The sequence below is a fragment of the Pelophylax lessonae genome (genome assembly GCF_965119305.1).
Source record: "Pelophylax lessonae genome assembly, chromosome: 6".
NCBI classification, from domain to species: Eukaryota; Metazoa; Chordata; class Amphibia; order Anura; family Ranidae; genus Pelophylax; species Pelophylax lessonae.
This window is the reverse complement of record NC_138773.1, coordinates 69,749,979-69,761,166: the sequence shown is the minus strand read 5'-3', so window position 1 is coordinate 69,761,166 and position 11,188 is coordinate 69,749,979. Positions and strand designations below refer to the sequence as shown.

The following is an 11,188-nucleotide window of genomic DNA, read 5'->3' as shown; positions in this document are numbered from 1 at the left end:
ACAAGGCTTCCTGTGAAAGGCTGAGTAGTGCTTAATTTGGGGAATGGGACCGCAAGTCCCCATACTGCTGCTAGAACACAGCACTGCATACTGTACGGAGCGGATGCTGCCACCAGTTTAAACAGCAGCCGCATGTATTAGTAAAGGAAGTCGTTCATTTGGGCCAAGCTGGCAGAAACAAACTATTTAAAGTGATAGCAAAGCTGTAGTTAGGCTTTAAGCTGCTAGGAAGGGAATTGGGGGTGATTAAAGTGAACCCGTTTCATTGCCCTGCGCATGCAAAGCACAGGTTTGCTTTCAGGAACTGAAAAACCATGAGCCATAAGACAGTCCTGGGGACAATGTGGACATACAGTACCTTGGCTTATTGGTCATTATTCAATATTTGACTACTAAACATTAAGTGTCTGAAACAGAAAGCTGAAAAACGTAAAAGAAAAAAATAAATGCTAAAAAAGTCCCCAAAAGGAATGCTGTATCACTTCTTTATAACCTGCCACTTGCAAAATTAGGATTATCCAGCAACCAAATGCTAAGCCACACATTCCAATAAAACAGGCTTGCAGATCATCCCTGTCCCTTCTGTGAACAAGCATCAAGACTGTTGGCCTTCACTGTTGCGTCTTCTTCTATATGTTTCAGTAGAATATCACTGAGTTGCAGTCCAACACCATCAACCCAAGGACCAGGAGGTGCCCAGTTCCAGTTGGCCTGCTAAGCTGAGGAGAGCAGGGTCAGGGCTGTGGGCACCATGCCCAGGGGTCTGTCATCTTCGGGGTGGAAAACATCACCCATCGTCTGAGGTATAGTAAGAATGGCCCCTGGAAGAAGGCAGAAGAAAATTATTTATCAAGGTTCATATATAAAAATATCTGGAAGAACAATGATAATGTTCAAGGTGTAGCAGCCAAAAATCTGCCTCTAAACTAGCCTGACTTAAGTAAAATGAACTTTGATTGGTTGGAGAGGGTTACAGTACCCTGAATATTATTCACACTATCTAAAAAAATAAGTAGAACACCAAGCTAAAGGCCCCTTCCACATGGGGCGGACTTCGCCAGGAGTCCGCCTGCTCAGCGGGCAATCTGTCTGCTGATCCCAGCTAAGCAGGCGGATGGTTGGTCTATATCTGCACTGCTTAGCCAGAGCAGACACAGACACACCCCACTCTCCTCTATGGGCAGTCGGTTGTAAATGGACCGCCTGTCCATTTACACCCATTGCCATCCAATCCACTAGACAGATGGGGAACAGATTCCACATCAGTTTTTGGCGGGTCTAAACGGATACGTCCATTTACATCTGCCGCACCATAGAGGAAAATGGAGCAACCAATCAGGTCTGCCTGAAAACCGGACAGGCGAACCCGATCAGTCCTCCCACGTGAAAGAGACCAAACTTTCATTCTGTAATAAAAAAGAGCTGTCCTCTGCATGCACTGCCTCCTCTTGGCAACAAGATGTCTTCTGTCTTTTTCACCAAGGGGCATATTAATAAAAAATAAAAATTGCAATGCATCATGTAAATACATTCTGTACAAATGGAGGCAAAAACTAAAAATTAAGCCATTTTCTCTCCATGACAAATGTTTTCATTAGTACAGAATCAATGGAGCTGATGATCATAATAAACATTTCCTTTGATCATCAGCTAAATTTAGTGGCAATAATGTGGAAAGGTTTCAGAAGAGGGGAAAGAAAAAAATAAAATAAAATAATTCACCTTTATTTTTGGTTCTTTCAGTTAAAGGGTCAGATTGTCTATGGGCATACTATAGTTATAGGGAGAGGTTGGTGGTACAAGCCAGTTTTTGGTTGCTTTTATGCCCTTAATCAGCAAAGATCCCCCCCTAAAGCTAGGCACAGATGTTCAGTTTTATTTATTTTTTCTTTTGCTCAACCAGATTCCTCCATCCACATTTGAGGTGGATGAAGAAATCCCCTCCACCTGAACATTGTATTCGGACAGTGGCTTAATTTGTTTTATCTAATGGAGACTGCACAATCAGACTAACGTGTATGGCCAGCTTTAAGCTACTTCTGGGTTTGTAGACTTTGGATGTCAGGTTGCTTTGCAGTCGCTTTACCTCGTCACTCAGGGGTCTGGCCATTTGTGTCGCCCTTTATCCGATGATCTCAGCTTTTCCAGGTTTTCCTGTACAGATCGGACTGCCTTTTCTGTAGAAGGAAGAAGCTGTGAGTATCTCCATAGCCAGGTGACCTCAGACCACAAAAAGGCAAATCCTTACCCAATATGACAGTGCTTTCCTCCAGTGAGGATGACAGCTCCAGTATGCTCATAGACTTCAGTGAGGCTCCATTTCCAGCATGAGGTCCTGACAAAGACATGTAGGAAAGATTAATATAACCTGTAGCAAAGTACCAGTTTTTACAGAACATAATGTAAAGACTTCGAGCCCAACTCTGGGCATCAAGCCTCCATTAAAACCTTCCCCCCTTCTCCCACTTATGGCATCCACTGGTAACATTTTTTTCTTTAGGTCTGTCCCATAACACCTAAGGGGCCTCACTGTATCCTCACTGATACAGAGGGAAGTGCTTACCTGAATATGTCAGTGGCACTCTTTGCACCAGTACACTGTGCATGAAGGATACTGTAGTGGGGCCCCCCCCCTAAAGCAGGGCCATGACACCCTGCACTCACATTAGGTTCTCAATCTTCCATGTTGAATGATGATGGGTGTCATTTAACATGGAGAACTGAGGATAGCTTGTGGCAAAGAAAGGGTACTGCAGGGGACACAATGTCTTCATTTAAATGAAAATCAGCGACAACCTTTGGAAGGAACGACGGACAGGGGCGAAGAATCACCTCATCTCTGAACCACCAAGTAAGGTGAATGATAAGACAACGCCACCAGCTCCGACACCCTGCACGCAGAAGTGATTGCCACCAAAAAGGCTACCTTCTGGGCTAACATAAGCAGGGGAACCTCCCAAAGATTTTCAAAAGGAGGTTTCTGGAGGACTGAAAGCACCAAATTGAGGTCCCAAGGCGGCAATGGAGACCGCACCGGAGGAGCCAAGTGTCAAACTCCCTGGATAAAAGTACCCACCAAGGAAAGTGTTGCCAATGGTCGTTAAAAGAAGAGCGCCAAGGCCAAGACCTGGCCCTTGATAGTACTCAAGGCCAGGCGCTGCTCAACCCCTATTGGAGAAAGGTCAAGATCTGAGCCACCAAAAAGGAGCGAGACTCACACCACGCAATGTATGACTTCCATGTAGATTTTCTGACTTCCACGTAAATTTTCTAGCTTTTAACAGCATAGGAAACACTAAAATCAGACAAACCTTTATCTTTCAGCACCTGGTTTCAAACAGCCAAGTCGTTAAAGCCAGCGACTGTAAAGCAGGATGAAAGATTGGCCCTTGGGACAGCAGATCTTCCCTGAGAGGAAGTCTCCAAGGAAATCGGCGACCAGCCATACCAGACCGGCGTACCAAGACCGGCAAGGCCCTTCTGGAGCCAATAAGATGACCGGGAATCCCTCTGCCTTGATCCTGTGCAGAAGTCTTGGCAGAAGCGAGAGGTGGGAAAGGCATAAAGCAGATGATACTGACCCCACGTGGCCACCAGCGCATCTGCAGCATCCGCCAGAGGGTCCTGAAACTGCCACAAACCTCTGCACCTTTCTGTTGAGAAGGGTGGCCAACAGGTACACCTCGGGAGTACCCCACCAGAGGCACAACTGATGAAACACCCCTGGATGAAGTAACCATTGCCCCTGGTCTAATGCCTGTCGACTGTGGTAATCCGTCTGCCAATTTTCCACCCCCTGAACGTGTACAGCAGAAATGGCTGGAACTAAACATTCTGCCCACCTTAGAATACCGGCTACTTCCCGAGCTGCCAGGACACTTCTTGTGCCCCCTTGGTGATTGACATAGGCCACAGTCATGGCATTGTCTGATTGAATTTGCACCAGACACCCCTGAAGACTATCAGTCCAATGATGCAGACAAAGTCTGATAGCTCAGGCCTGCAGTACATTGATTGGCAGTCTGGACTCTTCCAGTGTCCAGAACCCCTGAGCAGAATCTTTTCCGAGGACGCCTCCCCACCCAGACAGGCTAGCATCCGTGATGATCACTGACCAATACAGGGGGCAAAAGGATTTGCGCTGGCGAAGTAACAGAGAACAGAGTCACCAGATCAGGGACCCTCTCATACCCTGGCTCAGATTGTTTTTAGACTGGATTTTTGTCCCATTTGACCAGAATCTCTCTTTGCAGAGATCTTGTGTGGAACTGTGCAAACGGAATCGCCTCAAAAAGGAAGACACCATCAGGCCCAGCACCAGCATGCAAGTCTGAAGGGATAACCAACAGAAGTAGAATTGCTTCCTGCAGTGTCTGGAGTTTTTCCCAGAGGAAGGAACACTCTGGTTAAGGTTGAGTCCAGAGTCAGACCCAGAAAGTCCAGATTTGTGGACAGCACCAGAGCAGAATTCTGAAGGTTCAGAATTCAACCAAATTCCCTCAGAGTCCACAGAGTAATCTCCAATTTGTCCACCAGAGCAGCCGGGAGACTCCGCTCGCAGCAGAAGATCATCCAGGTACCCCAGTACCGCGATCCCCCGCTGACACAACAATACCAGCACTGGGGCCAACACTTTTGTGAAGACCCGAGGACGCGAAACCAAAGGGTAAAAACGCCACAAACTGATAATGCTCCTCTCCTACGGCAAAGCGGAGAACGTGCTGGTGACCAACACATATTGGAATGTGAAGGTAAGCGTCCTTGATGTCGATAGAAGCAAGCAGATCCCCCTGATGCAAAGATGCCACTACCACGCAAATTGACTCCATTCGGAACTTCTGCACCCACACAAAGCAGTTTAGCGCCTTGAGGTCCAGAGTTGGATGCACCTTGCCCTCCCTTCCTGGGAAGTGGGGACTGTAAAAACGTTTGAATAAAACCCCTAAAAACCGTTCAGAAGTAGGAACTGCATCAATTATCCCTTGGCCCAGTAAGTCTTGCACTACCCCGTAAGCGGTCTGGGGGACAGGCGCAAGTTGGGGCGAAAAAACCTTTCCGGAAGGTAAGAACTAAACTCGGTCTTGTAGCCAGACCATTTGACTTTAAGGACCCACTTGTCCTGTACCAGCGAAGACGCCCCCCCACATACAGGTGAGGGCGACCCTTCAAGCTGAGGGAGCCTTGTCCGCAGGTCTGGAGGAGAAGCCCGCTCTCGACTTGCCAGACCAGGTTCGTCTGGATCCTCCGCAGGAGGCCCTGAAGGGTTTTGATACCTTGTCTTGGGATCGAGGGACAAAAAAACGTCTTTGAGCTGAGAATTATTGACCACGTCTACGACGGGGTTCCTTGCGCTTACTAGCCTGCGGAAGAAAGGTACTCTTTTCCCCTGTGCGTCCCTAATGATGTCATCCAGGGAAGTTCCAAACAGGTGATTCCCTAGGAAGGGGAGATCAGATAAGGCCTTCTTAGAAGTCTGGTCCGCAGACCAGCATTTAAGCCAAATAACATGCCTAAGGACCACTGCTGAGACAGACAGCCTCGCAATCAGGGGTGCCCCATCCAAAGAGGCATCACTGACAAACTGCAGCCCCTGGACCAACTGGTCCACAAGCTCATCAAAGGCAGGAGGAAGCTGCCCCCCCCCCCCTCCAAGTCCCAGCGTAAAAGCTTGGCCCACTCGGTCAGAGTTTGCGACACCAAGGCAAAAGTAAAAGCCGGCCTAAGTGCTGAACCACAGTGTAAATATGATGGGCCACAGCCTTCGCTTTTCTGTCAGCCGGGTCCTTAAAGGCCAGGGACTCCTCAACTGGAATCATGGTTGCTTGGTTTACCTAGAAATAGGAGAGGCCACCACAGGTAGGACAGTCCACTTTTTAAGCATGGAGTCCTCATAACAGTACCACATAGCAAAACGCTTCGGGGACCACAAGGGGGCATTTTGGACAACCCCACCGTTTAGCAGTGCAGATGAGGGGCGAAGTGTCCGCAGGGACCACCGAGAGAGCTGCATAGGAAGGAGGCGAACCCGGGGGTCCTATCATCGAAATAGGGGGGCTGTCGGCCAGAAGGAACGCTGCGACTCAGGCAGAGGCCAGGTCGTATGCGAACTCGCGAGACGTTTAAATTGCAGGCCAGCCCCCGTCCGAGCTAGCACGGAGCTATGGCCTGCGTGCGCTCGCTGGCCAGACCGGGGTGACCACTGGATTTTAGAAAATATCCAGCCTGTCGCCCAGTCCAGCAGTTGATTGTAGAATCTCAAAGAAAAAATAGAAAAATCCATTAAAAAAGGAAAAAAAAAAACTGCCAGGACCGAAGATCCCAGCAAGGAACTAGGTCCTTACTCCTGACTAGGCAGAAAAAAACTAAGTGCCTATAGCGGAGAGTGGGAGTATACCCCCTGGGACTGCCCATAGGCATAGTCAAGCTTTTTTTTCTGCCTAGTGTCCTACTCCTGTAGGGGTCAGTATAACCCAATGGTTAAGAAGATCAGGAGCCGTTTCCGCCAATGAACGATAGAGCAAAATCTTATATTAAAACACAAACGCAAACATAGCTAGTGAGATGGTTGTAACCAATGCGGGAGTAAGGGGGAAATCTTCCCACTGAAGCAGTATATATATATATGATAGTTTGTAGTTTAGGCGGTACCCTTTATTAGCAATCACTTCTTCAGGCTTTATATCGTTACAATCAGTAATGTAGCGTCCATTAAAAGACCCTACAGCGCCACCTTCTGGCCATAAAGATAAATATTCACATACAATTTTTTCCATATGGACAAAAATAAAAAAGAAGTATAAAGTATAAGACATTTATTTCAGTCCTGAACATAAGAAAATGCATTTTAAAAAATAATATACTGTACATTCGCTTTAAAAGATGGTTTCTAGATTTCACCAATTAGTCTAGGGCTTGTGAATTTCATTGTCCACCTAATATTTGACCATTCACAGCTCTTCACTTCATATTGCCATCTAAATCTCAAGGTCATTATACAAGCTGTGTCATGCCTCTACACCTTACCTGCTGGCCTGGAGGGAGTAGTATGCGTTCTAGTGGCGTTTGCTTTACCCAGGCGATGAGATAGCTCTTCCTGGAAATTCCTGTGACATATGTGAAAAAAAATAAAACCATTATTAGTCATTCAGATGTTTTAGCAATATACATTTCAATTCAGCAAATGAAGGCAAACGTTAGCTCTGGGGGTGGGAAGTGGGTGCTTAGGACAAGGCAACATGTTCCTAAAGGTAAATTTAGCCTTTAACATACCAGTATATAACTGCTACACAATATAAAAAAAAAAAAAAAAAATAAGTTTTGCCTTTAGTTTCACTTTAATAGGTTAAAGTGTAACTAAAGGCAAAACTTTTTTTCAGTTTTGGATAGAATGGTGAGGGATTAGAACACCTGTTGGTTTTTATTGCGGTCTGTTCCCCTGTTAAGGAGATTCACCCTCTCTATTTGTCCTGTTTACCATTATCATCAAAAGTAAAAGAAAATCTGAAATTTTGGGTTGTCCCCAGAATAGGAATAGAGGGGAAATCTTCCAATGGGGACAGTTCTGGTGACCTGGGGGTCCCCAAGGAATTCCTTTAATTTGCAGGGATTTCCTCTCACTCCCTGTTTGTTTATGGGACATGAAGTAAAGGGAAATCTCTGCAATGGGACACAGATGGCGAAAAAAAAAAAACGACGGGTTAAAACCTTCCCTTGCTCCATCCAAAATGAAAAAAAAAAAGAAAAGAAGAAGTTTTGCCTATAGTTCTATTTTAATGCTAAAATCCAGGCAGATATAAAAGGTTGATGTGGCAGTAGACTTTAGCCTACCGTACCTGGTATTCCCAGGCGGTCTCCCATCCAGGTACTAACCAGGCCTGACCCTGCTTAGCTTCCGAGATCGGGCGCGTTCAGGTGATGGAATCTAAAAGGTTACATAGTAATGTAGCCCTATATTAATACATCCATGAATGCATTGTTTTTTAAATAAAAGAGGTGCAAGAAACAATTTTATTTAGGCATCGTCTTCTAGCTGTCCCTGTACAGCAGTGATGAAACTAGCAGAGGGAGAAGCACTATAAGGAGCCAGTCAATTGTGCTGCAGAGCCGAGAGATAAGCTCATACTCTACAACAAGACATGTCTGCTTCTCGGTATATTTTTCATCTTTGGATAGGGCAATGGTAAATCTGAGTAGCCAGATACAACACATGTGGACTAGTTAAGAAATGTTTTTTCCAGGCTTCACCTGAGCTGAGTGACTGCCCTCTGAGTTTCCGTGGCCAGGTTACACGTGGCTTCCAGCTGGCAGCGAACATTCCTCCATTTTGTCTCCTGCTCCATGAGGCAGCTCTCAGCCACGGCTCGGAGTTCCCTCTCCTGGTCAACTTGTCCTTTCAAGAGCTCTGTCTCTTCACCCTTCTGTAGAGTAAGCCCGACACGAAAAGGTCAAAACAAAATGTCATATTTTGTAACACCTAACTGCTTCATTCAAATCTTTTCTGTCCTCCGATTTGGAGAAATAAGCTCAAGACTGACCAGAACACTATTACCTTGTGGAGCTGTATGGCCAACTCTTGCATCTCTGCTTCTAGATGATCAGCATAGGCCTGTTCCAAGGCATCCCCTGGAGGACGGGCAGAACTATGCCAGCGAGCAATGGCAGAGGTCATCTTTCTCTTTGGTCCAAACAAGCTACAATGCAAACATACAGGAATTATTTTCAGGGGCTTCATAAAGGAATAGCTATAAAAGTGAGCAACAGATATTCCAAACATAAAACCAAGGCAAAAGCTAAGAAAAATAAAAAAACAGCTCTGTTCGTGTTAAAGTGTGCATTTTTAGTTCAACTTTAAAAGGCAAAATTAGATCAAAAAGCTCCAATTGGTCTTCAAGGTGAAAAAGGTGGTTACACCCCAGTCCTCTATAGTTAAAAAAAAAAAAAAAAAAGGGGAGTAGGTAAAGCTTTTTGTCAAGTCCGGAAATATATAGTTGCTCTTCTAGCCACCAAGCTTGCCCACGGTCACTCCTCACAAGCCAACTCAATGGCACTCACCTGATGCCAACTTCCTTTAGGTCAGGCTCTGTGAGAGTGAGGAAGATCCGCAGATTCACATCTTGCTCCTGGAATACAGGAAGGTACTTGGAACATCCAATCTGCTCGAGTAGCTCTGCCAGGTCCTAGTGGGGGAAAATTAAAGATTAAGAATGTCTGAACCAGATATAAGAGTACAATGCAGTATAAGTGGACCAATACTCAAAGTGTATTGAAAGTCACACCTTTTCTTTAAACTGGATGTAAACCCTCCTATCATTTTTTTAGTCAAGGAAGCTGCCATCTTGACCCCGGTTTCATTTTCAACTGCCATGATTCTGCACGTGTGATTAGTTATGACACCAGTCATTGGAGGATCTGACAGTTTGGTTGAGAGCACATCCAATGTGACAGTTACATTCCCACCACGTGCCAGAAATGTAATGTTTTTTTTAAACTTTAAAATCGATGGGTTTACTTCTGCTTTAAATCTCAACTCCAGGATTATCTCACTGCTGCAATGGGATTTTTGGTTCACCTGCAAAATCCATTTTATGGAGTACATCATGGGACAAAGAGGGGGAGATTTACTAAAGCTTTTGGACAAAGAACCTGGTGCAGCTGTGCATAGTAACCAATCAGCTTCTATGTTTTATTGTCAAAGTTTAATTGAAAACGCTGAAGACGATTGGTTACTATGCACAGCTGCACCAGTTTTAGTAAATATCCTCCAGGGCATTTTTTGGGTTCACATGACAGGGATTTGCTGCCATCTGCAGGTGACTTGACACTGGCAAAAAGAAAAAAAAGAAAGGAATTCCCCTTTTAGCCATAACCCCTCCCCGGTAGGCAGGACTTCAGTTTTGTAGCAAGCTGGAAACCAAAAATAGAGTAGAGGGGTGGGATCTCGGTGTCCAGTGATGTGTTCCAAGTAATAGATTTTACAGGTAAATCAAAAATGCCATTTTCTTTCATATAGCACAGGACACATCCTTCTTGAATCCTTACGACAGGGATGTCCCAATGTACTGAACATGGAGGAAGGGCAACAAGCCAACAGGCCCCAAAAAAACAAATCAGAAAGAGCAAGACCTCATGCAGCAGCCTGCAAAACACTGCAACCAAAAGGTAGCATCTAACAGTACATATAACAGTATCTAAGAGTACAATAGCGCAGTGGGGTGGATCCCCAATCCACCTTGAAATGTGTGGTCCGGGGAATCGGTTCAGATTTTTTCTGTTGAGTTGCTGGCTGAATGAAAAAAACTGAACCATGTACTGCCAGCCTAAATAACAAGGCTAAAGCAGGAATGAAGACAGGAATTAGAAAATACTACAAAGAGGCTGGCATGGGAGGAAATATATATTAAAGGATAGACGTAATAAGGTATTCTGAAAAGCATTTATACTTTTATGAAAGTTGGAGTTCAGCTTTAAATTTTGGATATAGTAGTGGGTTTTTTTTTTTCTTGGAGTAGAAATTCACACTTTATTGGTCAGGTGACCACGGTTACTGGGATTGAAAATTATGGCAAATCCAAATATTAAATTGTCACCAGATTAGAAGTCATCTTTTCATGAGGGACACTTTCTAATGCCAGCTTTCTAGAAGGGAGATTTTCTCCAACCTCCTGTTGGGTCCATAGGACAGGAAGTGAATGAAGATCTCCCCAATGGGGAGAATGCAAAATGGCAAAAAAAAGCCCGATAGCGTTTTTTAGACCTTTTCTACTATGAAAAAGAAAAGAGTTTTGGCTTTAGATATTCTTTACAATCTAAGGTTTCACTGGTATGATAGAATGTGACAAAGCAATCAGTACATATACTGTATCATATCTTATCATATATCATTCCTAATAAGAAGCAGCAAAGCTTTCCACACACTTGACAGTGCATTGCCATGCTCCATCTCATGGTCTGGTTTTACAGAAGCCTATTGATAGCTTGACATAAGCAGAGGCAAGCCCCACTCACTCATGCTTCTGATTACACCAATTATATCATCAGGTGGCAGCAAGAAAAGCAAATGTCTGTAATTTAAGGGTCTGAAATTTTACTGCTATTCTGATGAGTAAGGAGGGAGAGGAGAGGTCAGATATATATTTTTGCTTCAAAAAGGTAGTTACCTTATAAAGTGGACATAAACAGAAAAAAAGTG

At 44.8% G+C, this 11,188-nt stretch overlaps 1 protein-coding gene across 4 annotated transcripts in view; it reads right to left on the bottom strand.

Moving 5' to 3' along the window:
• Positions 1-544: 544 nt before the first annotated feature.
• The window catches only part of ANKS3 (ankyrin repeat and sterile alpha motif domain containing 3), a 39,849-nt gene continuing 29,205 nt past the window's right edge, over positions 545-11,188 (bottom strand). For all 4 annotated transcript variants that reach the window (XM_082261854.1, XM_082261856.1, XM_082261855.1 and 1 more), the window contains exons 10-16: positions 9,052-9,176; positions 8,549-8,690; positions 8,245-8,417; positions 7,024-7,103; positions 2,249-2,335; positions 2,087-2,177; positions 545-821 (exon numbers count right to left, since the gene is read on the bottom strand). In XM_082261854.1, the coding sequence (XP_082117980.1) occupies positions 2,095-2,177; positions 2,249-2,335; positions 7,024-7,103; positions 8,245-8,417; positions 8,549-8,690; positions 9,052-9,176 (690 nt within the window). In that variant the 3' untranslated portion in view covers positions 545-821; positions 2,087-2,094. The remainder of the gene's footprint in view (positions 822-2,086; positions 2,178-2,248; positions 2,336-7,023; positions 7,104-8,244; positions 8,418-8,548; positions 8,691-9,051; positions 9,177-11,188) is intronic.